The sequence below is a fragment of the Phodopus roborovskii genome, unplaced genomic scaffold, assembly GCF_943737965.1.
Source record: "Phodopus roborovskii unplaced genomic scaffold, PHOROB, whole genome shotgun sequence".
NCBI classification, from domain to species: Eukaryota; Metazoa; Chordata; class Mammalia; order Rodentia; family Cricetidae; genus Phodopus; species Phodopus roborovskii.
Genome location: NW_026126459.1, coordinates 22,465,152 through 22,492,503, shown reverse-complemented (window position 1 = coordinate 22,492,503; position 27,352 = coordinate 22,465,152). Strand labels below are relative to the sequence as shown.

Sequence of the window (27,352 nt, the reverse complement as noted above, 5' to 3'; positions counted from 1 at the left end):
ACACTGTATACAAAATAAATACATTAAAAAAAAAAACAAACAACAAACAAAACCAACGAGATAAGCTTAGGTGTCAGAAGTGGACTAGTGATAGCTAATTTTGTCATCTTAGCCTCAGTTAGAGTCACCTAGAAGATGACACTCTGGGTGTGTCTGTGAGGCAGTTTCTGGAGGTTTAACTGAGAGAGAAAGACCTTCCCTATATGCAGGTGACATCCTTCCCTGGGCACTTCCAAACTGTGGGACACAACACGAGCACTCACACTCCTGCCACCACACCTTCCCTGCCCCCACAAAACTGTAAGCTAAAATAACACCCCCTTCCATAAGTTGCTTTTCCCAGGGATTTTGTCACAATAAGGAGAAAAACAACTAACAAACACTGGACCTACCAATCTGGCTCTTCACCAGACTGATCTTTTGCTAGGAGTGGTGTAGTGGCTTGGTGGAACAGGGCTTGTGTGGTATGCACCAAGTGTTAGAGTCCTGGTTTAAAAAGAAAACAGCCCCTTTAGAGAAGAGTACCCAATTAATTCTCATCTAGTATAGGTACACTAAATTTACCACAGTCCACCAGGCTTCCTATTGCCAAGACTAAAACATTACTACTAAAAGCACCTTACGATTTTCATGTCACACTCCATTACCGAGGAAAACCAGGGCAGGGACCTCAAGGCAGGCACTGAAACAGAAGCCCGGGGCGAACGGGGTGGGGGTGGGGGGCTAACACGACAGACACTTTACTGGCAGGCTCTCCTTAGCTTGCTCACCCTGCTTTCATTTACAAAACAAGACCACCTGCCCACACTGGCTGAGCCCTCCCACATCTATCCAGTCAAGAAAATGTCCCACAGTCCTGCCTGCTGGAGACATTTTTCTCAATCGAGGTTCCCTCTCCTCTGAGGACTCTACCTAATTTCAAGTTGGCAAAACTCTAACTAGAACACTGTACCAGAAAACTTAATGGTTCTGGGAGATAAAACAGGTACATACTCATTCAATAAATCAGTCCCAATAAATTAAATGGGGACTTGAAGCTGAGAATTAACCATAAAACTGTCATGGGCAATGGGCAAGTCGTCCATCTGACACCTGAATTCAGGACGTCAGACGCGTTGCTTAAACGCTCTTCCAAGGAGCTTCGCCTGCCACAGCGTAAGCTTTCGTGACCCCTAGAGGGCACGAAACAAACGGAACCATCATATTCCGGTTTCCCTAGATTTCCCAGGCATCTCTCACAACCCTTAGTTCTTCCCAATAGTTCTCTCTCAGGAACACTGTCCTCAGATAGTGCTTCGGTTGGTTTCCTGGCTCCCACGACTGCCCTCAACTGTCTAGGTGGATGGAGTCCATCTGATGTAACCGACTGGCACAGCCCCTTCTCTCGGGGCGTTTCCTTGGAAACTCGGCCACCATCCTGCATATCCTCCTTAGACATGCATCTTCCTGATCTTCTTGTACGTCATATCTCCTCTGCTACAGCAAGTCTTGTGCTTACCAAAGGGCCTGACAGAATACTTTATCTAAAAACAATGGCCGATCAAACAATACCAAATTCGGTCCTGGGAGACTCTGCAAGCTTAGTGCTCATTACGGAGCTCAAATTCATACAGCGGTACCAAGGCTCTCAGCGTCCCCTGGACTAGGTCTCACTGCAAGCCCCGTCCTCCCCGATACTCTTTGAACTGGGAAACTTCTCAGGTTCCTACTATGCCTAATGCCTCCCTCCGTGCCTTTTCCAATCCGGAAAGTCTCACTTCCGGCTTCCGGCAAGATGGTTTCGACTAGGCCGCCCAGCCACGCCCCTTTCGCTCACGTTTCCAGGACGAACCGGAAAAGGTCGCGCAGGCCTCTCGTTAGCAACCCGGAAGTAGATGTACCTCACGGAAGCCGGCTTTGGCCCTGCGGCTCCTCCTGTCGCCGCGGAGAAATTGTTGGAGCTGGCAGCCTAGGAATGGTGAGACCTCGCGGTTCGTCTCCTTGTGTTCTGAGTAGAGATGGGGGTGAAATGGAGTTTCACAATGTGCCGCGGGGCACAACCCCCCTCCCCAACCAACGAGTCTCAGGGCCCCGCCCCGGTTTCGCCCCGAAAAGTCTGCGCATGCGTGAGTCGGACAGGGCTGGAATCTGGCCTGCGGCGTTACGCATGCGCAAAGATGGCATGCTTAAGGTGGGGTGAGCATTGCTGGGAGTTGGTCTTGGTTCACTGTCACCAGCCCCTGGGGCTCAGAGCCAGACTGCGAGCGCATCGTGGTTTATCGGTGCAATGCTAGGAGTTGCAGAGCTGACTAAATTACCACTCCTTCCCAGAGTCCCCGAAACAGACGTGGACTGATCCCTCGCCTTGGGTGGGCTGTGGCGGGAGGAGGGGTGTAAGGACAGGAAGGTAGGCAGAGACTCGGCTTCAGTTGCTTGTGGGACTGGGCACCTTCACCCTCTCCGGTGGTGCCCGCCTTTCCCAGCCGTAGCCTACGGAGCAAGGCGAGGAGCGGCCTCGGACGCAGAACCGGAACTTGGCCCTGGGAGACCCCCGAGTCCGAAGGGGCGGGGTCTGCAGACACAGTCCTCCAGGAAGTCTGTACACCTGTGTACAGTGGGTTACAAGCGGGTCTCCCAAGGTGGTGGGTATTCACACAGTTCCCAAACCACTGTTTTTGATCTTCAGAAGGTACCACCCACTTACGTAAAAACCGCAAATAGAAGGGGGAAAGGTGTAGTGAGACACTGGGTTTCTCTCTACTCTGCCTGGCTGCGGCCTGGGAGAAGGGTTAGTGCTGGTGATGTGAGTGGGCAGCTGAAAAAAGTAATGAGCCAAGAACCCCTTGGTTCTTCCTGCTTGACCGTCAAGATGCTTCGTGTGGGACTTGCTGGTAAAACTAGCGGGGTCTCTGAACCTAGTATGTCTTTTGTCTACACCATTTGTCATACTCTCCAAAGTCTCAGAGACTTCCACATAGCTACTTATACTTTTGTTTTCATTATTTGAAGCAGGGTCTCACTACATAGTCTTGGCTTGCTGGCTAGGCCAAAGTGGCCTCAAACTCGACAGGGATCCACCTGCCTCTGCCTCCCGGTACTGGGATTAAAGGTAGGAGCCATCACATCAGGTAGTAGCTACTGATTATTCAGTGTAACTGAGAGTGGCGCTTTATGCCTCTTTCCACTACGTATGTCCTCCCTACCTTAGGAGATGGGGGAAATGATCAGACTAAGGAGGTGGGAAGTAGGTTTGGCCTGTTAGATCTGAGCCTGAGGGAGCTCTGTTCTCCTTTTCAGACTCTCTTCTCGGCATTTAAGCTCACTTGGTCAGAAACCTTGGATGAGCCCGTGGGACCCTTCCTCCTAGCCCTGTGGTTTGGATCCAGTGGCTTTGGGACCGTGAGAGGATGGACAAAGGTAGTATGAGGCCAGGTCCGCTCCCGAGATGCACCAAGCATCTGCTGATTCTACCCCAGGCTTTGTACAAGTGTCTTTTCGGTCCTCCTGGCTGGGCATTGGCACGTCCCCCTGGGCCGGCACCATCCATGCACCTTTCGGCAGAAGCACAGTTGACTGACTTGCTATTGAGCTGTTGCTCTTGGCACACTGCATTTTGGTGACAGAGGGAGCAGTTATGCCCAGAGCCTGGTGTGTTGGCATCACCAGTCTGACCTGAGCACATGTGCTGCGTGGTATGACACGTGGCACCGGGAGAACTGCCCATTGTGGAAGGTCTGGGCCAGATCTGAGTCCAGATGAGATCTGGAAGGCCAAGGAACTCCCACCTTAAAAACCTCAAGCCTCAAGGAGGCAGAGAAAGGGCTGAAGGCACTGGCAAAGAGGAGGCTGGAAAGGGGGGTCCTGTGTGCAGAGGGCACTTGGGGAGCCTGAGTTCATCGTTTCTCTTTTTCTAGATTCTCAGGGGTTGCTAGATTCATCCCTGATGGCATCAGGCACTGCTAGCCGTTCAGAGGATGAAGAGTCACTGGCAGGACAAAAGCGAGCTTCGTCCCAGGCCCTGGGTACTATCCCTAAACGCAGAAGCTCATCCAGGTAATCTGGTTTCAGAGGGACTGGGAAGGGGTAGTCTCGTGGGATGAGGTACCACATGCCTTAACCTCTGTTGGAAATGACTGGGGTTCAAACAGCCTGAGTTTTTCCTTTCCTTTCCCTACTGATCCCTCCTCATGACAGTTTCAGTCTCTGGCCTGTCATCTCAGGACTAGCATTTGGTTATTTCCCGTCCACTGAGCCAGGCACTGGTGGAAAGTAAAGACAACTGGGCAGTTAGCTCCCACTGGGAGCCTGCTCTTTGAGGTTGGCTGGGGTACCAGTGACTAATAGTGAAGGACCTCCTACAGGTTCATCAAACGAAAAAAATTTGATGATGAGCTGGTAGAGAGCAGCCTGGCCAAATCCTCTACCCGGGTGAAGGGGGCCAGCGGAGTGGAATCAGGCCGCTGTTCAGGGAGCGAGCCCTCCTCTAGTGAGAAGAAGAAGGTAAGGAACTGGTACATCTTGGGGCCAGAGTGTGCTGGGCTGTGTGTTTCCCCGATGGATAGGCTGCCCTGCCCCCACTCTAGACCCCTCCCTCCTATCTTTTCCTCCTCCCTTTCTTGCTGCACTCCTCGCTCAGCAGTGCATCCTGTATCACATTCGGTGTGGGAGGCAGGGAGCATGTATCTATTCTGGGAGCAGACAGCTTGTTCCCAGCATTGCAGGGTGTAAAAATAACCCCCAGGTGGCATTGCTCTGGCCCCAGACAGTGCACAGCAAGAGTAGTTCCCTGGTATCCTCCCCACCCACCCTCCATTCTCAACTCGAGGGTACCACAAGCAGAGAGAAGACCCCATCTGGTCAAGAATTATGTAGAAGTAATTTGGTGGGGGTGGGTATTGGAAAGCTAAGCTCTCAGCTTGGCTCCCTGGTGTTGCCTGAGCTTGCAGCTGTCACGGTATGTGAGGCAGTAGGTTTGAAGCCTCAGCTTTTCTGATACCAGCTTTGAGTTCATGGTGATCCTGTCCTGTACCCAGGTGTCCAAGGCTCCTAGTACTCCTGTTCCACCCAGTCCTGCCCCAACCCCTGGACTCACTAAGCGTGTGAAGAAAAGCAAACAGCCACTTCAGGTGACAAAGGATCTGGGCCGATGGAAGCCTGCAGATGACCTCCTACTCATCAATGCTGTGTTGCAGGTAGTTCACCCACCATGGGACTGGGGCTTCCATCTCCCCTACCCTCCAAATCCCAACCCCCATACTAGCTTAGTAGAACTCTATGGCTTCCAAGGGAAGGATTCTTCCTATTGCTGAGGCTGCAGCAAACCAATCTGGGTCTTGCAGACCAATGACCTGACATCTGTCCACCTGGGTGTGAAGTTCAGCTGCCGCTTCACCCTTCGGGAGGTTCAAGAGCGTTGGTATGCCCTGCTCTACGACCCTGTCATCTCCAAGTGAGTGGGCTGGCTCCGGGGTGGGGGTGAGGGGTTGCTGAGGGCCACCCAAATTTGGAACTAGGTATAGGAGAGCCAAATTCTTCCAGAGCCCAAAGAAAGGGCTTGGGAGGCAGGGCTGGGTGTCTTGCGTCCTCTGGGATAATTGGGGACCTGCCAGGTTTTACAAAGAAGCTCTTTCCTCTAGTTCCTTCTAATCCCAGATAGAGGGAGGGAAGCAGCAGAGTCTGAAGGTAGAGAAGAAGGCAGCATAGGATACAAATGCCTACAAGTGCCAGGGACCCCAGGCCCACCACTGTCACCTCCCAGCTTTCCACACTAGCCTCTCAGAGGCAGGCAGATCTCTTGAGTTCAAGGCCAGCCTGGTCTACAGAGTAAGTGCCAGGACAGCCAGGGCTATACAGAGAAACCCTGCCTTGAGAAAAACAGAAAGAGAGAGAGAGAGAGAGAGAGAGAGAGAACTGAAACAAAAGAGCCCCAAGACTTGTTTAGTTTTAGCAGAGTTTGAAATAAGCTTATGTACATAGGCAGTATACTCCTCCTCAGTCACTTAATTCAGTGTCCTCAATGCTTGGTTTGATGCTGAACGCCACCTTCTACTCCTACACAGCCCTGCCATCCTCCCACTTGAGCTGTAGCCATAGCCCAAAGACACCAGAAAACAAGCTGGCCTCCTCCTGGGAAAAGGAGGCAATAGGCAGTGGTTAATGAGTGGCAGCTTTGGCTGGGTACTGAGGAAGGACTAGAAAGAGAGTCACAGCTGGTTCCGGGAGGTATCTCGGATCCAGGCCTCTCTCCAACCCCCCAACGCCTTTCTTGTTCTCTTGTTTTGAGCCCAGGTTTTACAATGTATACCTGGCTGATTTGGAGCTTACTGTATAGCCCAGACTGGCCTTGAACTTTGGGCCCTTGTGCCTCCATCTCCTGCAGGCTGGAGCTCCAGGCATGTGCCACCATACTTGGGTCTTCAGACTCCATCTAGTGAATTGCCTCTTCTTCATTCATTGGAACATGTCCTGGTGCTATGCTAAGCCTCAGGTTATTTCTACCAAGGACCTATAGGCTTGGGATCTCTAAGTTCCAAAGGCTTATAGTTTTAGGGGGAGTAGGAATCCCAGATTACTGGACTCCTTTCAGCTCTGCTCTTCATTCCTTTCCATGCTCAGGCTGGCTTGCCAGGCCATGAGGCAGTTGCACCCAGAAGCCATTGCAGCCATTCAGAGCAAGGCCCTTTTCAGCAAGGCTGAGGAGCAGCTGCTGAGCAAAGTAGGATCGGTAAGGTTGAGGACTGGGACAGGGCACAGGCTGGACTACTCAGAAAACCACCAGTGTGGGGAGTCCGCCTGCCCCGTCTATGGTCTGCACATTGATGTCTGGCCCCTTGGGTGACGTTTGCTTCTCCCAGGTCCTTAGGAGGGCTTGGGGACAGAGTCGGGTGGGAATGAGAAAGCCCTGGCATGAAGAGCATATTTCATGTTCCCAGACCAGCCAGCCCACCTTGGAAACCTTCCAGGACTTGCTGCACAGACACCCTGATGCCTTCTACCTGACCCGTACTGCCAAGGCTTTGCAGGCCCACTGGCAGCTCATGAGACAGTATTACCTACTCGAGGACCAGACAGGTAACACCCCAGGGGCTCCATGGTGAGCAGCCAGGTGTTGCGGTGTGAGAGCGTGTGTGAAGTGCTGCAAACACTGCTGCCTACCTGTGCCCTGTAATAGAGTCTTCAGCAGCCCTCAGTTTGCAAAGAAACAGCAGCAACAAAACTTGCTTCCTCGTAGAGCTGTCAGGGCCTTTGGCATTGTGGGAAGGGAAGCCAGCTTGCCCGGTATCCTGGGCCAAAGGTCCTAACAGCAGTTAATCCTACTTCTTGTTTCAGGGTCTTTTGTTTTATTTCTTGGCATAGTTTGCTGTCATATAAACAATACATTAGTATATTATTTATAGGTAGCATTAAAACTGGAGCAAACTGGACATGTCCATCTTTAGTCACTCTTCCCCATGTTTCTCACCCCAGAGATAATGGCTACCTTTAAAGTTGCCCTGTCACCATTCTTATCCTCCTCATTCGTGGACCAGGGAGTCTGTGTTGTCAGGTAGCTTAGGCCCAGGACGCCCCAGGAGACTTCATACCTAGGCCCCCATCTGTTTTCTTTCACGAGGGCTGGAATGCCTTCTGCCACCCCCTCATCGAGCTCCCCTTCTCTGGAGGACAAGTGCTGGGAAAGCCATCTGGTTAGGCTTCAGGAAACCTGTAGGAGGACTGGTGACCCAGGTTCTGGTGTCAGAGGTTTAGGCACACTCTTCATGCCTGAATCCACTGCCTGCTGCATGGTGCACCACACCACCGTATCTCTTCATACTCTGAAAGTAAGGTCCTTTGCTGCATTAGTGTGTCCCTGCAGCTCTCGTTCCAAAAGATCGCCTCCTGCAGGAGGATTGTAGGAAATCTGTCCTATAGATTAGTGGTCCAGGGGCTTGATGCCTTGCCTATCACTAAATCGCCCCAAAGAACATTTGCTAGGTGACATTTATTTTTACTGTTTTAAAGCCAGCTTGTCTTTTTTTGGTGGTGGTGGTGGTGGGGTCAAGAAAGGGTTTTTGTGTGTAGCCCTGGCTGTACTGGAACTCACTCTGTAGATCAGGTTGGCCTCAAACTCAGAGATCCATCTTCCCAGTGCTGGGATTAAAGGCGTACCCCACCACCTGGCTTTTGTGAGTCTTGGTTTTCTACAGCCCAGGCTGACCTCCTTCCTGCCTCCATCTCCCAAGAACTGGAATTCTGGGGTTGTACCACCAGATCCTGCTTCTTTGTCATTTTAGAAGTCGATCTGTTCACTGAAAGCCTTATCTTAAAGGTTATATAAATTTTTTCCTCCAAGAGTCTCTGTGTGGGAATTTGTTTCTCGTTGCTTAGAGCCGGGTATCCCAAGGATCAGCCGGTTTCCTTGGCTTAGTTTCCAGCAGGTTAGTCACATATTTAGAGTCATGGATTTCAAGCAGACCTGATGGAAGGCAGCTTGGTGGCAGTGACCAGAGAGCCCACTCCTCTGTCTCCACAGTCTCTTGCCTCCTGTGCAGCCCTCCCACCCCACAAGTTGCCCTGCTATAGAGCACCACTGGTCAGAAATCCCAAATTCTAACATCCTGGACACATTGGTTTCTTTCATTCTCAACAGAAATAGTTGAAACTTCAGAATATACTTGGTGGGTTCTAATATTAATTACCCTGCTCCATTTCATCTTTTAAAAGCATAAAGTTAGTCTCGTGTCCCATAAGGAGGTTCTTCCCCACAGACTGCGGTAAAGCCGCTCTTGGCCCGTGCTTTTCTGGCGCATGCCTCTCAGGGAGCCCAAAGGCTGGGGAGTGGCTTGGCTCCTGGCTGTGCCTAACGAGGGTCAGAGGTTCGTCTGCCCTCTGGTGTCTGTTCCCTCACATGTACAGGGAACTGAGCAGTCCCCCCTGCTTAGTTTGAGGCCTTAGGAATAAGCCTGCCGTATGCCAGCAGCCCATGCAGGGCACCTATAGTTCCCTGGTCCTGAACCAACTCTGTCCCAAGTTAAGTGGCAGGGTGCATTATGTCAAGTCAGAGTGCCACCGACTTGGGACTGTGCTGTCTGTGGCTCTGGCTCCAGAAGTTTCTGTCCTTGCAGCCTGGCCACTCAGCTCACCTGGCTGCTGGGCACTGGGACTGGGACGGAATCGGACATTGACACTTCCTCTGTTGTTTGTTCAGTGCAGCCACTGCCCAAGGGGGACCAAGTGCTAAACTTCTCTGATGCAGAGGACCTGATTGACGACAGTAAGCTCAAGTGAGTTCCCGGAGAGGGTCGACTCCTATTTGTTGGGCACCCCAGGCTGCCCAGCAGACACAGCTTCAGGTGTGGCTGCTGGGCCTAGCCACCCTGCTGCACCCTCTCCTATGGGGGCCACTTAAGCTCACTGCCTTCCCCTTCTCCCCACCCCAGTCCCAGGGCTAGGCCAGGGCTTAGACAACTTCCTGAGCCCCTTGGCTGAAGAGCCTGGGGCGCCCTAGTGGGCCAGGTAGCCGAGCCTGATAGTGGGCCTGATTCATCCTTTTCACCACTCAGGGACATGCGAGATGAAGTCCTGGAGCATGGTAAGTCTACCCTGCTGGGGAGAGTGGAAAAGGGAGCTCTTGCTGAAATGGAGGGGGCCAGTGGAAGGTGCTAGTGGCATCAAAGTGTCCCTTCTTACCACTTAACCTCGCCTCAGAGCTGACGGTGGCCGACCGGCGCCAGAAACGAGAGATCCGGCAGCTGGAACAGGAATTGCATAAATGGCAGGTGCTGGTGGACAGTATCACAGGTGAGGGGGCTCAGGGAGTGAACTCTGGCACCCATTGCCCCATTGGGCCTCTCCTTTGCCTATTTGGGTGTGCTGTTTGCTAGACCTCTCCCTGTCTCCCTGCCCCAGCTCAGTTGTACGTTGCTGACCCTCCTCCTCCTCTCAGGCATGAGCTCTCCAGACTTTGACAACCAGACCCTGGCAGTGTTGCGGGGCCGCATGGTGCGATACCTAATGCGTTCTCGTGAGGTAAGACAGGCAGGCACAGTTCCCACCCTGCCTAGGCACATTCCTCTATTGTCCCTTTCTCTGCCCCTTTCTTGTTTTCTCGTCTTTCCCTGGCCTGTATGAGGCTCTTTTCCCTCATTCCCTATCTGAGCCCTCGCATCCCCCATTTTCCCAGATCACCCTGGGCAGAGCAACCAAGGACAACCAGATTGATGTGGACCTGTCTCTAGAAGGTCCAGCCTGGAAGATCTCCCGAAAGCAAGGTATACCTTCCTGCCACTCTAGCAGGAAACAGTGTGGGACACCCTCCCAATCCTCTCACTAGCCCTTCCAGCCCGGGCTCTGTGCCTACGGACCCCTCGTGAATTAGTGAGGCAGGCCAAACGAGCTGGTACTTTGAGAGCTCCACCCAGGGGTTCTCAGGCACCTTCAAGCCTTTCATCCCCAGGAAGCAGAAAGTCACTTAGCTTTCTCTGGGTTGTCTCCATGTTGTCGTCCCTTTTCCTTTCTTCCTCTACAGGTGTCATCAAGCTGAAAAACAATGGTGACTTCTTCATTGCCAATGAGGGCCGGCGGCCCATCTATATCGATGGCCGGCCTGTGCTATGTGGCTCCAAATGGCGGCTTAGCAACAACTCTGTGGTGGAGGTGAGTTGGGGGTGGAGAATGCTAGGGCATGTAGTGTGAAGTTTTACTCTGTGGCCTTTTTGAGGGCCTGCCACCCAGCTCCCAAATAAATCATACTTGGGGGCTTATCTTAGTTATGAATGCCTGGCCTTAGCTTGGCTTATATCTAGCCAGCGTTTCTTAAATTAACCTGTCTATGTTTTCCCTCTGGGCTTTTATCTTCTGTCTGTATAACTTACTTTCCTTTTATTCTGTGGCTGCCTGTGTGTCTGGGCGGCTGGGCCCCGGCCCCCGATGTGCTTTCCTTGTTCTCTTGCTGCTCCTCCTCTTTCTCATTTCTCCTATTTATCCTCTCTGCCTGCCAGCCCCGCCTGTCCCTGGTCCTGCCTCACTATTGGCCATTTAGCTCTTTGTTAGGATCAACTGGTGTTTTAGACAGGCAAAGTAACACAGCTTCACAGAGTTAAACAAATGCAACATAAACAAAAGTCACACACCTTAAAATATTCTACCACAAGGGTGTGTGTCACCTAGTGCATGACAGACTAGTTCATGGATGTCCTGTCCTACCTGTTCACTGAGACATCTTTCTCTCCTGCTCAGATCGCCAGCCTGCGATTCGTCTTCCTCATCAACCAGGACCTCATTGCCCTCATCCGGGCTGAGGCTGCCAAGATCACACCACAGTGAGGCGGGTAGCAGAAACCAGGGCATTCTTTGGCCTCGGTTTCCCCTGTCATTCCAGCTCCCTTGAGCTGGGAACTCAGGCTCCTGGAAAACTCTTCTGCCCAGGGTGGGTAGTGGAGGCCCAACTGCTGGCCCATTGGTTTGAGCCTCTGAAGCAAGGTGGGATCACCACGGGGAAGCCAGGAGAGGCTGGGACCCCTGTGCCTCCCCAGAGCCAGAGCCCCACCATTGCCACATCACTCCTGTGTCTCCAGGGGATCAGCTTTAGTCTCCTCCCTTTTTGTTTTTCTTTTTGTAAATAAAAAGCACCGAGTTCCAAAGTAGTTTCCTTTATTTTTTATGTTTTTTAATATAAAAAACATGAGGACAGGTGGAGATGGGCACATGCAAGGAATGGCAGAACCCCTCCTTGTCCTCAGGCCTCTGCCCCCATCTGGTGGAGGGGAGACAAGCAGATCAGTGGAGCAGAACCTGTGGACCCCTAGTCTGGGGCCTGCCTGAGGCTCCAACCCACCCTCTGAAGCTAGGCTAAGCCTCTTCCTTTCCCAGGCTCCCTGGGCTGAGCCAGCGGGCAGTGCACAGCTGTGAGCCTAGGCAGAGCAGCAGGTGGTGGAAGTTTGCAGTACTGACCTCAAGCCAGCAGTCAGACCCCTGTGCCTTCTTCCTGGGTCCACTGAACTGTGCCAGGACCGTGGCAGCCAATGAGCACCATCTCTAGGCTGTGGGGATCCCATGGCAAGGCCCGGCTCCCTGACCCTGGAGGGGGCTCTCCAGTACTGGTAGCCTCAGCCTGGCTCACAGGTGCTGGGGTCCCAGTCCTAGCCCCTTCCTCACAAGGAGGGGGTGATGCTGGGGTGCTTGGCTCAGAGCAGAGGTCTCCAGAGCCAGGGGGCTCCGAATCTGAGGTGGAAGTCCATAAAGCTGTGGCTCGAGGCCAAGGGGAGCTCTGAGATGCTGGGGGACCCCAGGGCCAGGGTGCCATGAGGGGAGGGGGATGCCCTGGACGAGGGTGAGGCCAGGTCCCACTCAAAACAGAACTTGCTGGGGGCTGCAGGCAGAAGGAGGATGCCCCAGTGTCCACACGCAGCGGCTGTAGGAGCCCAGAGGCAGTCGCTGGGCATGGCCCCTCTCCTGATACCCGGGGACACTGGCCTTCCCCTTGGGGCACCAGGACGAGTTGCACAGCCTGGCGAAGTGACTGAAGTCCCTCTCGCATCTGCAGCACCTGTTCAGACAGCTCCATCACCTTTGGGGGTGGAGGGTGGGGGTCACAAGGTCAATGGGCCAGCCGGCCATCTCAGCAGGGCCTGCTTTTCCCTCCCTGCTCCCATCCACCCACCGCCTGCCGCAGCTTGTCCAGGGTGTCTGTGCTCCTGGCTTCACTGGGCCCCAAGGGGACGGTGAGCAGGCCACTCTCTGGAAAGGATGGAGTTATCAGCCAGAGCTGCTAAAAGAGATAGTTTAGGATCCAGGCCCAGCCTCTTAGAACACTGGCCGGGTTTGCCTAGCAACCCTTCTGGCCTTGGTCAAGTTGTTCAATTTTGCCTAAATTGTCAGCAGCCCTGAGTAACACTGTCCCATGCTCTCCTCCCTGGAGGAAGTTGTCCCTCCATGGGACAGATGATGAGACAGAGCCTCATAGCCCATGGTGCTCCCAAATCTACTGAATAGCCAAGGCTGTTCTTGACCTATTGCCTGCACCTCCTTAGTGCTGGCATTATAAGCATATGCCACCATGTCTGGCTGGAAGTTGTTCTTTGCATCTGTCCCTCATTCTGTCCTAGAGTGTGTGCTGTTACTTTTCACTCTCCAGGCTGCCTGTCTTTCCGATCCTCTCTCTTCCCAGTCAGGAAGACACTGCACAACAACCCATTTTATACACAGGAAGCTGGACCAAGACTCTGCAACTTACACTGTTAGAGCCAACAGGGCAGGCATCCAAGTCTGCATTCCAGTCATCACCAGCCTGAGAGGGCATCCAGGCTGGCTGCCCCTGCCAGTTCCTCTAGACACCACAGGGATTGAGGTCTGGGAGGAGAATGGGGTGCCCACCAACACTCTGCCCCCCAGCCCAGTACCTGGTCCTGGAGAAGGGCTGCTGCTGCACTCTGGGCCAGACTGACCCACTCGGAAAGAGAACTTGTGCTGGTCAGAGCCACAGCCATCCTCAATGCCATCTACAACCCTGTGTACCCAACAGATAAAACAAATCAGATGATGGGCAGCCACTGTGCCTGTTCCAGTGTTCACCTGTGTCAGCTGCAGAAGTTCAGGGCTACGTGGGGGACCTGGACATCCTAAGAAGCTATCACACAATCCCCTCTTCTAGAAACCTGGTTTTACCTGGAGTAACAAAACAGCAAGAGTTCAGGGTCAGCCTCCTACTAATTGGTAGTGAGACTTCAGAAATCAGGAAAGACTTCTTGGAGGAGGCAGGTTTGGACCATGAAGGCTGGATGGATTAAGATGGAAGTATGGGGGCTGGAGATGACTCTGAAGTTAAAAGCCTCTTTCATTCTTGTAGACAACTCACATAGAACAGGAGCTGCAGGACCCAATGCCCTCTTCTGGCCTCTATGGGTACCTGTGCCCAGTCCTCTGCCCCCTTCCATTAAAAATAAAGTCTTTTTTAAAAAGACACGAAGCCAGGCATGGTGCACACATACCATCTCAGCACTCAGGAGGCAGAGGCAGGAGGACCACGTGGAGGGCAACCTGGTTACACAGACTCAAAAAAGCCTGACACTCAAGATGGGGTATGTCTAGCTGTGCCTCTGTCCTATCACCACAGTCCTGCCACGAAGTCCAGGGCCTGCTCACCTGGGACTCAGGTCCGGGGGTACATTCCATGGCATTGGGGGCAGCCTCAGCCCGTCTAGGGTCCTTGGGTGAGCAGAGGTGCCAGCCTCAGGCTTCAAAACTCCTGCCCTACTTGGCCGCCCTCTGCCACCTAGACGTGGCCGGGGTGCAGTTCGATGTGGGGACAGTAGTTTGGCAGCTGAGGAGGAGGAGGTGCAACCGGGTGACAGCAGGGGACTGGAGGGCTCATCTGCTGGGGCTGGTGAGACTGTGTGTCCCTGCTCCCCGTCTGTCTCCTTCTCCTCCAGTGTGGACATGAGGGTGTTGTCACCACTCAAGGAGCTGGTATCCACCTGGGGACAGAGGGGAACGGATTCAGCATAGATGACCACTGCTGTGTATCACTCACCTCCTCTACCAAGGCACAGGAAAGACAACCCCGGAAGAGGAAAACGCCCTGGGGGGTGCGACCTGCTGCACCACTGCCAGATGAAATCACCCCCAAATTCCACTCAGATGTGGATATAACCACCCCTCTACGTGGTCCTTCAGACTAACAGGACTACACAGTGTGGGCTAGTGATAATCAGGGGGACCCCAAGATCTCTGTGGTGGTTCAAATGAATTGTGCCGCGTCCCCTCCCCTCACCACAGGCTCTGGCATTCGAACCGTTCGTTGGTCCCCAGTTGATGGATGGCACTTCTGGTGAGGTTTAGGAGGTGTGGCTTTGCTGGATGAAGGTAGGTAGGCTCTGACAGAAAAGTCTCTACCCATTCCACTTCACTCTCTCCACTTCCTGCCTGTGGTAGACTGAGCCCTCAGCTTCCGGCTCCTACCATCATGCCTGATGCCAACTCATCCCTCTGCAACCCTGAGTCTTCTTTCTGGAAGTTGCCCTGGTCATGTTCTAGCAACAGGAAAGTAACTAACAAACCCTCAGAACATGCTATTTAACGATGAAGAGGCAAGGCCCTCTAGTCTCTGACCAGCCCTCCATCTGCCGATCACCTGATCACCTTAGCCATTGCATGTGGCTCCCTTCACAGTAGATTTGGTTTTGGTCAGAGCCCAGGGTGTCAGGGAGGACTAAGCAGGACTGGCTTGGGTTTTTTTTTTTTTTTTTTTTTTTTTTTTTTATTTATTTAAGACAGGGCTTCTTTATTGTGTAGCTCTGGCTGTCCTGGAACTCACTATATAGACCTGGTTGGCCTTGATCCCACAAAGACTCGCCTGTCTCTGACTTCTGAGTACTGGAATTAAAGAAGTGTGCCACTATGCCCTCCTGGCTTGGACTGATATGATATGAAAGGGCTGAGTGTGGACTCCTGCTCTGAGGTGGTATGTGTGTGTGCTGTGCACTTGCTCTCGAGTGCAGCTTTCACACAACACCACACTTCCCTCTTTACTCCCCCAACGTTGTTCACTTCATCTGCTCCCCGCTACCCCAGCCCCTCCATGCACATATCCAGCACCCTCACCTCTGTAGAGACTCCCCCAGCCCCCAGGTTGTAGCTGAGCTCCCCTCGGAGGCCACGGCTAAACCGTGGGGCAAACTCGGGGTACAGGGCGAGGCTCTCATGCAGCCCAGCCAGCTGCAGACACTGTAGGACGCAGTATGTCAGCCCCTTCACGTCCGCATTGGCCTTCACTACTTGCTCACGTTGGGGCAGCTCACAGCCGATCAGATCACCCTTTCCTGAGGAGAGGAAGCCAAGGTTAGCAAGCCACTAGGGGAGGGGAGATGGGCTGTAGACTGAACAGATAGAGGGAAGCACAAGAGTCTGGCTGTGGCATCACACATGCACGCACACACACACACATGCGCACAATGAAGAACAGTGGGACCCAGGCTCTCAAGCATTCCAAGGGCTGAAACCTCTGCATCTAATGGGGTGTCATCAATTCCTGTGATTCCAAGACAGACTGTTAATTAGACTCCCCTGGGGAAATTAAACCAATCAGACTTTCAGGCCCTGGCCAAACCTTTATTTTCCAACCTGATTTTCTTAAAGGCCCACAGGTGATTTAGATGCGGCTTGTTCATGAACCAGAATTTGGCAGTAACCATTCAGTGCCCTGCGTGGCATGGTGAAAATGTCAGGTGGCTATGCTATCACTATCCCTGGTCTGAACTGCCTCCTTCACACAGAGGGGTGTGGAGGGGAGCACCTTGACCTCACCACAGGGGTCTAGGCTGAGACTACCACCTGGCTGACAATAACTATAAAAGGATGTCATGTCCGGCAGCCTCAGGGATGTTAGATGGGGGAGGGTCCGTGGCCCTGATGAGGCTCTTGATAGAGCCAACCATAACTTCATTGTTTTTCTCTCCCGTGTTTGTTTTACTCATCCTCAACCTGGGCATCGGCCACGGCAGCTCCTCCGCCCCTGTCAGAGCATCCAGGTGATTAGAAAGATTAGAAAGGGCAGTCAAGGCCTTAGGACCAGAGGCCTCTAATTGTCTTTGGAGCTTTGCTCAAAGCTGAGTGCAGGATGCACCTTATGTAAGTTTCTGTTCTTGCTTTGCGGCTACCTGGGTCCTTCAAGAGGTGTCTGAATTACAACGAGATATTTTAAGGAAGGAGCTGTCTTTTGCATCATCTGAAATAAGATAGGTGTCATTTTGTCCTCATCAAAGAAGAGATGCAAAAATGAGAAGCAGGAGGAAGGACAAAGTCAACAGCAACCAATGACCCGCCACTGGCATGCAGGCTACGGCCTCCAGGCTCAGCTCATCCATTTGCCACCCTTTATCACAAGTCTTGGAGCACTTGTCTGAATCAGTTCACAAACAAGTTGGGCCAGAACCACTACCATAGACTACAGGGCCAGACTCATCTTGCTAGGAGCCAGCTGGATGCACCTGAATGCCCAGCTGAAGAGGCAGGTGGAAGGCTGGGAAGAAAGCAAAGCAGAACCAGGTCACAGCTGGGCACATGTACTCCTAGCCCTCAGAAGCTAAAATAGCAGCAAGTTGAGGGCTAGACTGAACTACACAGAACAAAGCAGTCAGTTCTCCAAGAGGACCAGGGCCAGGTACTCATTTGGACATTCAGAACTATCAAGTGACCAACTCGACAGTCCTGCCCTGACCAGTCTGCGGCTGCCACACTTTGTCTTTCCACCGCCTAATTTCTCCAGTGGAGCTCCTCAAGTGTTCCCAGCCACACCTGTGTGGTATAAGTCTTATCTTTTTTCCTTATTTATTTACTTATTTTGTTTCCCTTCTGCTTTTTGAAACAGGGTTTCATTTATCCCAGACTATCCTCAAGCTCACTATGTCGTCTAGGGTGACCTTGACCTCCCAAGTGCTGGGATGACCAGCATGTACCTCCACACCTGGGTTTTTGTAACAATGGGTGTTGAATCCAGGGTCTTGTGCTTGCTAGGCTAACCCTGCGCTCACTAAGCCTGTCTGCCTGCCTTCCTCTCTTCCTCTTTCCTTCACTCCTCCCCTCCCTGCTTTTCCTTTCCCTCCCCACTCCATCTTTCTTTCAGATGGTCTTGTTATGTTGCCTAGACCGGCTACAACTCCTGGGCTCAACTGATTTTGCCCCAGTGCTCTGCCTGGCTTGGGCTCTAGGCATATGCCATGATATCTGGCCACAACTCCACTTTCTCAGTTCCAGTATAAACCACGTGTAAGCTCAGAAGCTGTGCTTGTGGAAGATGAGAAAAACAAGTTTGTTAACAGTCTGTCATGTTGGTTGGGCTCTGAGCCCCCTGGCAGCATTTCTTTTATCTAATGCCATTGGAGGGCCCTCCTCAAGGAATGAGAATGAACAGCCAGTAGCTGTGGGATGTCCAACATCACACCACCACCTTCTGGGCTCTGCTGTGCCCTAGTCTTCATTGTGGCCCACACCTCTGGGTTCTAGCTGTCCCCACAGCAAGGACTTGGCTGTCATTTGGCCATCACCTTCCTTCCATGTGACCCTGCCTGGATTATTCAGGCTGGTCTCAGTTCCTTGCCCTCCAATGTTATCACCAAGAGTCTCCCACAGCCGGCTGCACAGCGCAGCTCCTTAACTGGCTTTTCGTAAGTGCAGGCCTGTGCTTCCCAGAGCACCTGGACCTGTGTACACACCTGGCCCTCCTGAAATGCTTCCCTCATGTGGTCATCGCTCTCCCAAGGCACCTGGTAGACCATGTAACACTTGTGAGACTGAGTCAGACAGCTGGGTTCCAGCCTCACTGGCCAATCCCTCATTCTGTCACTTTTCTGTGCTCAGTTCCCTTCCGTGAGTTTTTCAAAGTCTTGGCATGGAAGAGCTGGGCAGACGTCCACTGCGAGGCACTGTGCTTAGCACTAGCCCTTCTATAGAGATGATCTCTTGTCCTCTTCCCCTCTCTCTTCTGCTCTTCATCTGAGTGAGTCCACCCTGTCATGCAGAGGCTGGGTCCCGCTGTCACACATCTGGGCTTTGGTGTCCAGCTTCCTTTCCACCGTACTAGAGAAATGTCCTCTGCACTTTCCTCTACTGCTTCTCCATCCTGTCATGCACTGGCTCCCCTTAAAAGCTAGGCTCCTCATTGGCCTCATCTTAGGAAGAACCTCAAGGTTGCCATCTCCTCCTGTGAGACCCTGTGGTCACCGGCTCATCTTTGCACTTTGTGTAGGGCTCTGGTTCCTGACCAATCTATCGATTTCTCCCCTCCATGGCTTTGTGTGTACCCCCGTCTCTGATTTCTTTCTGCAGAATGGTCATGAGTTCCCTAGACACATGAGCCCCACCCCCCACCCCCAAATCAAGCACCCTTTCTCCCCTCACACAAACCTAGAATGGCGAGCACGGTGCCACCTTTGAGGACCTCCATGGAACCTGAGCAGACAAAATAGAGGGCCTGGAGGGCATCGCCTTGGTGAATGAGGTACTCGCCAGGTGTGCAGAAGGCGGGCCTCAGTGCCAGCGACAGCGCCCGCAGGCAGCCACGGCTTGCGGCCTCAAACAATGGCAGCTGCAGGACCTCCTTGTGCAGGTGCATGGCGATGTCTGCTCGAAGCTCATCCGGGAGGCTCTGCAGCAGCTGGAAGCAGGCAGTAGGGGAGAGTTATGGTAGCAGGGGAGGAGGCCCCCTCCAACCAGCTCTTCTCCACCATTTCCAACCTCAGGAGAAAGAGGGGGGAAATGAAAGGAGGCCTGGGCCTCCTGAATAGCACTCAGGTGTGCAGGGAGCAGTCAATGGAAGAAAGCTCTTTGCAGCCCCCTCCCTGCCCCTTTCCTCCTCCTGGCTTCAGACTCTGACATCAGTGAGCACAGGACCCACAGACCCAGTGAGGGTTCTGCTCTGCCTCACGTGTGGGTGCTGTCCCTGCAAGAGAACCAGGAAAAACCAAACTTCTGCATTCCCCACCCACCCACACCTCCACTCCTGATTGTTGAGGCCAAGCACAAACCCCTTGAGGAAGCAAAAGTCTAGAAGGAGCAGCCCAGGAGGCCACCACACCTCAGTGGTGTCGATGCCATTGTTCACAGCCCAGGTGGCTTGAAAGTACTCAAGCATGCGCTGCTTGAGGGGCTTGGGGATTCGGTGGATTCGGATGTAGTCTCGCAGGTCACGGGTGCGGCTGTGGTACAGAAAGCGGCGAGCATACATGCGCTGGATAATGGCTGTCACATTTCCAAACACCACTGCATGCATCAAGGCTGGGGAAGAGTGGAGAGGAAGGGTCACCTGCAGGGCTGGCTACAGAACCTGTCCTCTGCTCTCTGCCTGTCCCCGTGTTCCTCGGCGGGCTTCGCGGGCATCCCTCCCAGCCCTGGTCTGGCGGACCACCAAAGGTAGAAGAATTCCTAGCTCTGGGGACCCTGAGAGAGGTAGGCATGAAGGGGCCCAGAAAGCCACGGCCCAGCCTCACCTCCAATCAGCATGGTGCAGATGGAGAAGATCTTCTCCGTGTCTGTGTTAGCCGACACATTGCCAAAGCCCACACTGGTGAGACTGCTGAGCGCGAAGTACAGGGACGTGATGTAGGCGCTGCGTAGGGATGGGCCACCCAGAAGCTCCAGCCCAGTCCCGTTGACTTCGCTGCTGCTCCTGCTGCAGTTTTCATTCTGGCCAGAGCTGTTCTGTCCATCTGAAGTCCGGCTCACCAGGTAATAGGGGGTCTCCAGCCTTCGTGCCAGCTCCTGCAGCCAGCCTGGGGGAAGGGAGGGGCGACTGAGAGAGCAGGGCACTTCTGCTACTCTGAAGACATAGCTGCCACCCTGAAAGTGGGGAGCATGGAAAAGCAGGCTCACCGCTGTGGCTTCTGGCACCTTATCTCTTCTCTGCTAACCCGGCACATCCTTATCTATCCCTTCAACTCTCAGCGGGACAGCATGGGTGAAAGGCTGCCGAGCTCCACAGCCAGATCCTGTCGGTGCCACTGACAGAGTAAGGAGAATCACACCCATTTCTCCAAGGCTGCTGTCAGTCTCACAGAATGCAGCCAATAGGAGGAGGGGGTGGCCAGGCAAAGAGGCTGGGGGTGGGGGGCATCTCACTGCATTTAGCCTCAGCCTAGTCCCCAAGTTTGGATGGCTGAGGCCACCTCCTCTGCCCTGTCCACTCACATGATTTTTTTCTTTGTCCAAGCCATCTGCTACTGAAAACCCTGCCCATCCAGCCATACCCTGCCCCTTAACCTCACAAACTACCCCATCTCACATATGCTGTCACCAACATGCCCACATGGATGTATGCACCCACATGCCCCACACAGGGAGAGAGGCAAGGACACACATGTAAAAACCCTGCAGATGCCCAGCCACAACAATGCCCACTTGCACTAAAAAGGCCTTTATATGCTAATGATCACACTCACACACAGGCAGGGGAGGGGACACACTTGCACACAGATGAGTCTATATATACTTGCACACTCACACAGACATGTGCGCTCACACGGCCAGGATGGACTATTGGGCAGAGACTGAACTTACCCAATCTCCCCTGGGCACTGAATTAGAGAGCAAGTTCACAAGGCCAACACACAGGCCCTGGGCCACACTCCCCCAGCTCTTTGTTTGTTTTGTTTTGTTTTTTGCACGGTATTGGAGGTCCTCAAACCGCTCCTCTCATCCACACCCATTCCCTCAGTAGCTGATTGTACAAGGTGGCAGGGCTTCTGCAGAGGGACAGAGGTTGTATTGGATCTATACCAGGGGGGCGGCTTAAACCTAAGGGTTACTGGGTAGGGGCTCAACAGCTCCCTGGGAGAAGAGATATGTGTACTTAACCTTAAAAGATAGGGAGGGTATTTTTTTTTTAAAGCCTGCCTGCTTTCTCCCTTTTCTTCCTTCCTTCCATCCTTCCTTCTGTCCTTCCTTCCGTGTGTGCACATGCCATGGTGTGCATGTGGAGACCAGAGGACAACTTGTGGAAGTCAGTTCTTTCCTTCTACCATGTTGGCCTGCCAGGCTTGGCAGCAAACACCTTCACTCACTGAGCCATCTTGTATGGGCTCAAGATCAAGGGTGTCTGGATCAGTTGCAAAGAATGGGGTTCACTGAGAATTTGGTATTTCAGGGCCACTTGGAGGTGACAGGGTTGGGGTGGTTGCTGACCCAGCCTGCCTGAACTATAGACTCCCCTGGGAAAGGCAAGTGCCAAGGAGCTGGAGTGTTCCTGTTTCCACATGCTCAGCAACTAGAGGACTCAGGGGAGCTGCCAAGTGGCTCCTCTGGGCATACACTGTCTCCATGCACCCAGCAAGGAGAAGGTTCGCAGGAACCTCGGCATCTCAGGGGAACCCATCAGAGCAAGTTCTAAGACTGACTGGTGACCCCACTGAGGTCACTGGACATGAGAGATTATCCAAGCAGCTGGAAACTCAACAAATTTCAGTTACCAAGAAGCTGACAGAGGGCTGGAGGCATGGAAGAAAGGCATGCTCAGTTTGGGATGCACCAGCTGTTACACTGGCTGGAATGGGATGGCTAAATGGGAAGAGTTGTGATGTCCTTATGGGTGACACCATGGGCTGTCACCCATAAGCAGGGAGGAGAGATGCAAATAAAATCTGTCCGGAAGCTGGGCAACGGTGGCTCATGTCTTTAATCAATCCTAGCACTCAGGAGGCAGAGGTAGTTGGAGGCCAGCCTGGTCTACAGAGTGAATTCCAGGACAGCCAGAGCTACACAGAAAACCCTGTCTTGAAAACAAACAAGCAAAACCTCTCTGGAGTCTGTGGGACTTGGAGGTGCTGGGAAGATGGACTCAGCCTGGGGCCACACCTCACACAGCAGGAGTGTGGCTGGCAGTAAGGGACTATAGCTTACTGGGGTTCAGGCCTAGAAAATCACAACCTTGTGGGAGACACGGAGAGTGAGGGTGGAAAGGCACAGCAGGAGTTAAAACTGAGTGGGTGTTTAGTGGAAGGGGGAGCAGAAGCGGTGGAGGTGAAATGAAGGAGGGCGGTGCTGGGATAAAAAGGCTGTTTTTTAGGCTTGGGGGGGGGCATGGAGTCAGGTGCATAGGAAAGACAGACAAGCTGGAGGTGGCAAAAGTCATGCGATGGCCTGGAGAACCTGTGGGGACAAGCTTCAAAGAAGGTGGCATTGAAGGGAAAGCACGAGGCCAGCAGGGCCTTACCTGGCCTTCTACAGCTGGGCAAGAGCTTGAGAAATGTGACCTAGGTCTGGTCATCAGGAGGATACTATGGGTTACTGAGACTCCCCAGGTAGTCACTGGGCTGTCCCCACATGGTGGTGGCCATCACATACATGCACACCGTTTCTCTGACATTCCCACATGCAGATGATCATATCCGGGCACCTGCCATCCTTCCTCTGGCATGCATGCAACCCTCCTCTCAGCCTGCTGTACCGATCTCAGGCAGCTCGGATTCGCTGCTCTCAATCTCCTGTTGGCCGATGTAGAACCAGATGCAGGCCACCCAGTGGGCGAGCAGAGCGAACACGGCCATGAGCAAGGTGAGCACAACGGCGCTGTACTGGGAGTACCGGTCCAGTCTTGGCAGCAGGCGCAGCAGGCGCAGCAGCCTCACAGTCTTCAGCAGGTGAGCCCCAACGTACTAAGATCGGGGAAGGGGAGTCATCCCAGGCAACTCTAGCCCTGCCAGTACCAGTCCAAAGCTCTCCACCCAGCCCAGCCAACTGACCACGTTGACCTTGAAGGCGTGTAGTAAGTCAAAGGGCAGCGCTGCTATGACATCCAACAGGAACCAGGTGGTGACGTAGTGGAGGCAAATAGACTTTGGGGCAAATACCACCTGGCCTGACTTGGACACAAATGTGGTACGAAAATTCAGCACAATATCTGTTTGGAAAGGGGCACACATCAGTAGGGTACAGCTCTTTATCACTGGGTACCTACATGTTCAATGCTTGGTCCTGCCCCAGGCCCTTCACATCGGTGACCTGACTAAGCTTGTGGAGCACTAAAAGCCAAGCAAGGAATGATCCCTACAAAAGCCTAAGGGGGCATGGGGCTGGCTCTGAGTGGAGCAGCAGGCACACGTTACACATACCAAGGATGAAGAGAACCTCTACGGCCAAGTCACAGACACTAGGTGGGCCACGTGCAGCACTGGGCTCCCGCGCTGTGCTCACACACACGCTGTATGGCACAGTGACAGCCACATAGAGTGTGGCAAGCAGGATGAAGCCATCCCAGGTGGCTCTCAGAGCACCGCAGTGCAGCAAGATGAAGGGTGACTTCCGGATGGCAGCAACTTTATACTCAGGCAAATTTGGTTTCTCTCCAAACACTCCCTGAGTGAGGAGGGGCAGGTCCAGGTACAGAAGAAAGGATAGGACAGGGGTTAACTCAGGAGCATGGCCAGGGGAGCATTCATCTCCTTTCTCTCTCTGCACTCTCAACATATCCCTGACATGGGCCAGAGAGCTGAGGACAGGGTTAGCCAACTTAGCCAAGGCCAAAAATTTGCTTAGGAGTAGAGCCAGGATTGAACCCAGGCCCATGTGACTCCAAAGCCAAGGAGTTCCTTAGAACCTCGGATGGGTCAGATAAGACCCATAAAGGGCTCGTGGGACCTGAGTAGCTTTGGAGACTTCACCCTGAGGCGGCTTAGTTACCCTCCCGGCTCTCCTGAGCTAGTCAGACCCTGCCCCCACACCACACACACACACACACACACACACACACACACACACACACACACACACAGGTGCTCGATCCACCTTATTGAGCTTGTGCTTGCCCTTAGGCTGCTTCTGTAGGTGGCCAGAGAGGTGGTAGAGAACAGCTCGGCTCCGCCGCCGATTGGCATTAAAGCCTTTGGATCCTGCCCGACCATATCGTCGCCGGCCACCACCTGCAGAGAAAGAGGGTCCTGTGATGGTAATAGAATCCTGCGTATAGGACAGTAGCTGTTAGTCTGTGGACTGATCTGTCTATTCAAGAGTGAGGGGTTGCACATTCCTCACATCACTGGGTCACGTGTCAATCAGAGCTGTGCAGTCCCAGGGGCATTCAAAAAGTACACTAGCTCCAGGATCAGCTGCTGCTCTGGATCCAGCAAGACAATAAAAGGAGTCAATGGAGAAAGGCCCTGGAGAGGAAGTTCCTAAGAAGGTCTCAAGATGCAGAGCCAGTGGGATGCTTCCAGCAGAGCCTAGGTGATTAAATCAACAGGGCAGGGCACCCACCTCTCTCCTTCCAGTTGTCAGGGCCTCCTCGGTTCTTGGTATCACTGATGTCTTTGTGAGAGACCAAGAAGAGGGCCACCTCCCCTTTCTCATTTTTTATAGGTATCACATCCAGGAGACACCAGAATGGAAGCCCTAGGAAAAGAGACTTGGCTACCTCCCATTCTCTGCCCCACCTAAGGTAACAACAGAAGCAAGCTGAAACGCTTCCTGGGGAGGGAGCAGCAGTGTGGGTTCATTTAGGACAGGGTGTAGGAGAGGGAGCAAAGGGGAGGAGACATGACTGCCAGACACACTGAGATGGGTGCTGTTCCCCCTTCTGAATAGGAGAAACTCAAGATTGGAAATAAGTGGTGGCTGAGACTAGAGCGAGGGTGTAGGGCAGGACAAGAGGTACAGGCAGAAAAAGGGATTGAAGAGTGGATGGGTTCATATGAAGATGGTAAAAGGAAGGAAGAAAGGCCGTGGGAGTGGATGCCCAGGTCACCAGGGTGACACTGAAGGCAAGGTGAATTGGTACCATGGTGCCTTACCGCTCTTCCGGTACAGGATCAGTTCTGCCTTGAATTCTTTGTGCTCATCCAGGGCCTTGCGGATCTGTTGACGGACCAGCTCACTGGTATCTGGCCCATAGAGGAAGGAACAGGCACAGCCCCGCTGCATGACCTCGGCCCTGGAGAAGCCCGTGAGGTCACAGAAGCCATCAGAGCAGTAGACTACAGGGAAGAGCCCTGCCACCTGGGCGTTGCCCAGCACGAAGTTACTGTCTGCAAGAGAACACCCCTCAGAGGAAAGCATGAACTGAAGGGCACCTTCACCTACCAGCCCTGCTTTCCACAATACCGGAAAAACCCACCCAGAGGGGCTGTGTGTGCTGGCCAGGACCAGTTCATGAATGAAGCATCAATATCTCCAAGGATCAACTCCTGGTTGAATGTGTATGGGTGTGTTTGAGGATCAGCACATGTCAATGTAGAGTCTTAAATGCAGTCTTGTGTGACATTGTGCCCTGGGGAGCAGTTTGAATTAGGGGTTTCCCAAAGACTGCACCTGCTCTAGGCCTGCCTGTGCTTCTGCCAGGCTCACCCACCAATTGGATAGCTAGGTTGGCTGTATGGTTCCTCCCACGGAGACCCACTTGGCCTGAGAAGCAACCCAGGCCACTGTCCATCCTGTGCTGTGTTTGCACCCTCGCTGCACGCCCTGGCTCAGGGACCAGTGAATGCTATCAAGAAGGGGGTGTATGGATAGTGACTGAACAGAGCCAGGAGCCAAGCATGTTTTGGGGGAATGAGGGGTGCTGAATCAGCAGGCTTCAAGCCCAAAGCAGATGGAGAAGTCTGGGGTGGGGGGAGGGAGAGCTCAGTGATGAGTTCTACGGGCTGTCTACACCAGGAGGGAGGGTGCTAGTTAGAACTGGGGAGCCCCGCTGGGAGTGAGAGGGGGAGGGTCCCTGTTTTTATGTTTCCCTATGTTCAGAGCCAGGAACCCAGAATCTGGGAGCTCAAGTTGCCTTTTCCAAACTTGCCCAGTCCCAATGGGAGTCCCCAAGCTCATCTTTGGGGCTGGGTAGGCATTCCAAGTGATGTGTTTAGGCTGTGCGATGGGCTTGCACACACAGTATCTGCTGAATCCCGCCTACTCTATCTTCCTTTGCAAATCTTATTTCTAAATCTGGGTTTTGAGCCCTCTGCGCTGTCCACCGGCCCCGATCCCGGGCTTCATCGGATGGATTCAGCCCTTGCAACAGCGCCTGGTCTGAGAAGGGTAATGGGTTCATCCCAGACCCCCGGCGCCTAGGGACATCTGCTAGCAGTGTTGACCCTGAAAACCTCTGGGAAACCTGAAGTGACTAGAAGGAGAGAATGGGCCCAGCTTCAAGAGGGGTGAGGAAGAGGGGAGACCGGTGGGCGCCAAGCAGCAGGTGGTAGTTCGGACAGCGAACTGCTCCCCTGAAGCTAGGGGGCTAAAGCCTGACTCACGCGTCCCGTCGAAGCGCGTGGCGATGGTGTCCAGGAAGGTGTTCTGCGGCGCTAGGAGCCCCCGCATGGCCGGCATCTTAGGCGGCGGTGGACGCCCGCCCCATCCCTCCGGGGCGCGGGGACTCAGCGCCCGGGGAGGGCGCCTGGCTCGGCTGCCCCCCGCCGGGCCCCGCGCCCCCTAGAGTAGCCGTCGGGGGGCAATGCCCGGCCCAGGCTCGCAGGCCCCACCAGCGGCCGGCGCGCAAGGGGGCGTCCGCGCCGTCGGGGCTGGGCGCATGGCGTGCGACCCCTCGCCGCCCACGGATTCCTGGCTGCAGGCCCCGCAGCCACCACGCACTCGGCACCTTCCGTCCACCCGCCCGCGGCTCCCGTTTCGGCTGGTGTGGTGGCTCCCGCTTAGGCTCGGCACAGCTCGGCTCGGCGCCGGGTCCCCGCAGCTCCCTCCGTCTGTCGGGGAGAAGCGGCAGCCTACCTCCCGCACCGCCGCCGCCTGCACCGGGGTAACCATGGAGACGGGGCACACCCAGTCAGGGCCGCCTCCTTAAAGGGACAGGCCTCCCGCGGAGGGATCCCCCTCCCCTAGGGACCTTGGTGGGGGGGCAGGGAAAGCTGTCGCCCCCTAGCGCTGTCACGCTCCCCGAGTGCAGAACTACTGCCGGGTGGGCTCAGACTGA

At 53.8% G+C, this 27,352-nt stretch overlaps 2 protein-coding genes across 5 annotated transcripts; one reads left to right on the top strand and one right to left on the bottom strand.

Moving 5' to 3' along the window:
• The first annotated feature begins 1,834 nt into the window (after positions 1–1,834).
• Mcrs1 (microspherule protein 1) lies at positions 1,835–11,603 on the top strand. 4 transcript variants are annotated; one of them, XM_051189855.1, is made up of 15 exons: positions 1,835–1,957; positions 3,277–3,396; positions 3,894–4,032; positions 4,341–4,479; positions 5,013–5,171; positions 5,319–5,428; positions 6,595–6,703; positions 6,912–7,050; positions 9,167–9,242; positions 9,522–9,550; positions 9,667–9,759; positions 9,905–9,987; positions 10,142–10,229; positions 10,487–10,614; positions 11,197–11,603. In XM_051189855.1, exons 2-15 carry the CDS (start codon positions 3,387–3,389, stop codon positions 11,281–11,283), a joined length of 1,389 nt encoding a protein of 462 aa, XP_051045812.1. In that variant the 5' UTR covers positions 1,835–1,957; positions 3,277–3,386; the 3' UTR covers positions 11,284–11,603. The 4 variants fall into 4 exon arrangements, with proteins under 4 accessions (XP_051045812.1, XP_051045814.1, XP_051045813.1 ...); XM_051189856.1 differs by lacking the exon at positions 1,835–1,957 and adding an exon at positions 2,598–2,621; XM_051189854.1 differs by lacking the exon at positions 1,835–1,957 and adding an exon at positions 2,693–3,088.
• Positions 11,604–11,860: 257 nt separating this feature from the next.
• Kcnh3 (potassium voltage-gated channel subfamily H member 3) lies at positions 11,861–27,082 on the bottom strand. The gene is made up of 15 exons (XM_051189853.1): positions 26,679–27,082; positions 25,230–25,463; positions 24,697–24,831; positions 24,229–24,362; positions 23,556–23,799; positions 23,187–23,344; positions 22,892–23,099; positions 19,941–20,222; positions 19,529–19,728; positions 18,859–19,108; positions 15,559–15,776; positions 14,101–14,432; positions 13,359–13,465; positions 12,620–12,696; positions 11,861–12,526 (listed from the first exon to the last, which is right to left on the bottom strand). Exons 1-15 carry the CDS (start codon positions 26,752–26,754, stop codon positions 11,924–11,926), a joined length of 3,258 nt encoding a protein of 1,085 aa, XP_051045810.1. The 5' UTR covers positions 26,755–27,082; the 3' UTR covers positions 11,861–11,923.
• Between the last annotated feature and the right edge of the window lie 270 nt (positions 27,083–27,352).

Excerpts from the sequence above, each read along its gene's own strand:
- Mcrs1 (XM_051189855.1), top strand. Across the intron at positions 5,172-5,318 it reads TCATCAATGCTGTGTTGCAG|ACCAATGACCTGACATCTGT; the intron begins GTAGTTCACCCA and ends TGGGTCTTGCAG. Across the intron at positions 10,615-11,196 it reads GCAACAACTCTGTGGTGGAG|ATCGCCAGCCTGCGATTCGT; the intron begins GTGAGTTGGGGG and ends TCTCCTGCTCAG.
- Kcnh3 (XM_051189853.1), bottom strand. The coding sequence starts at position 26,754 with ATGCCGGCCATGCGGGGGCTCCTAGCGCCGCAGAACACCTTCCTGGAC. Across the intron at positions 23,800-24,228 it reads GCAAGCACAAGCTCAATAAG|GGAGTGTTTGGAGAGAAACC; the intron begins GTGGATCGAGCA and ends CTCCTCACTCAG. Across the intron at positions 13,466-14,100 it reads CCCCCGGACCTGAGTCCCAG|GGTTGTAGATGGCATTGAGG; the intron begins GTGAGCAGGCCC and ends TTGGGTACACAG.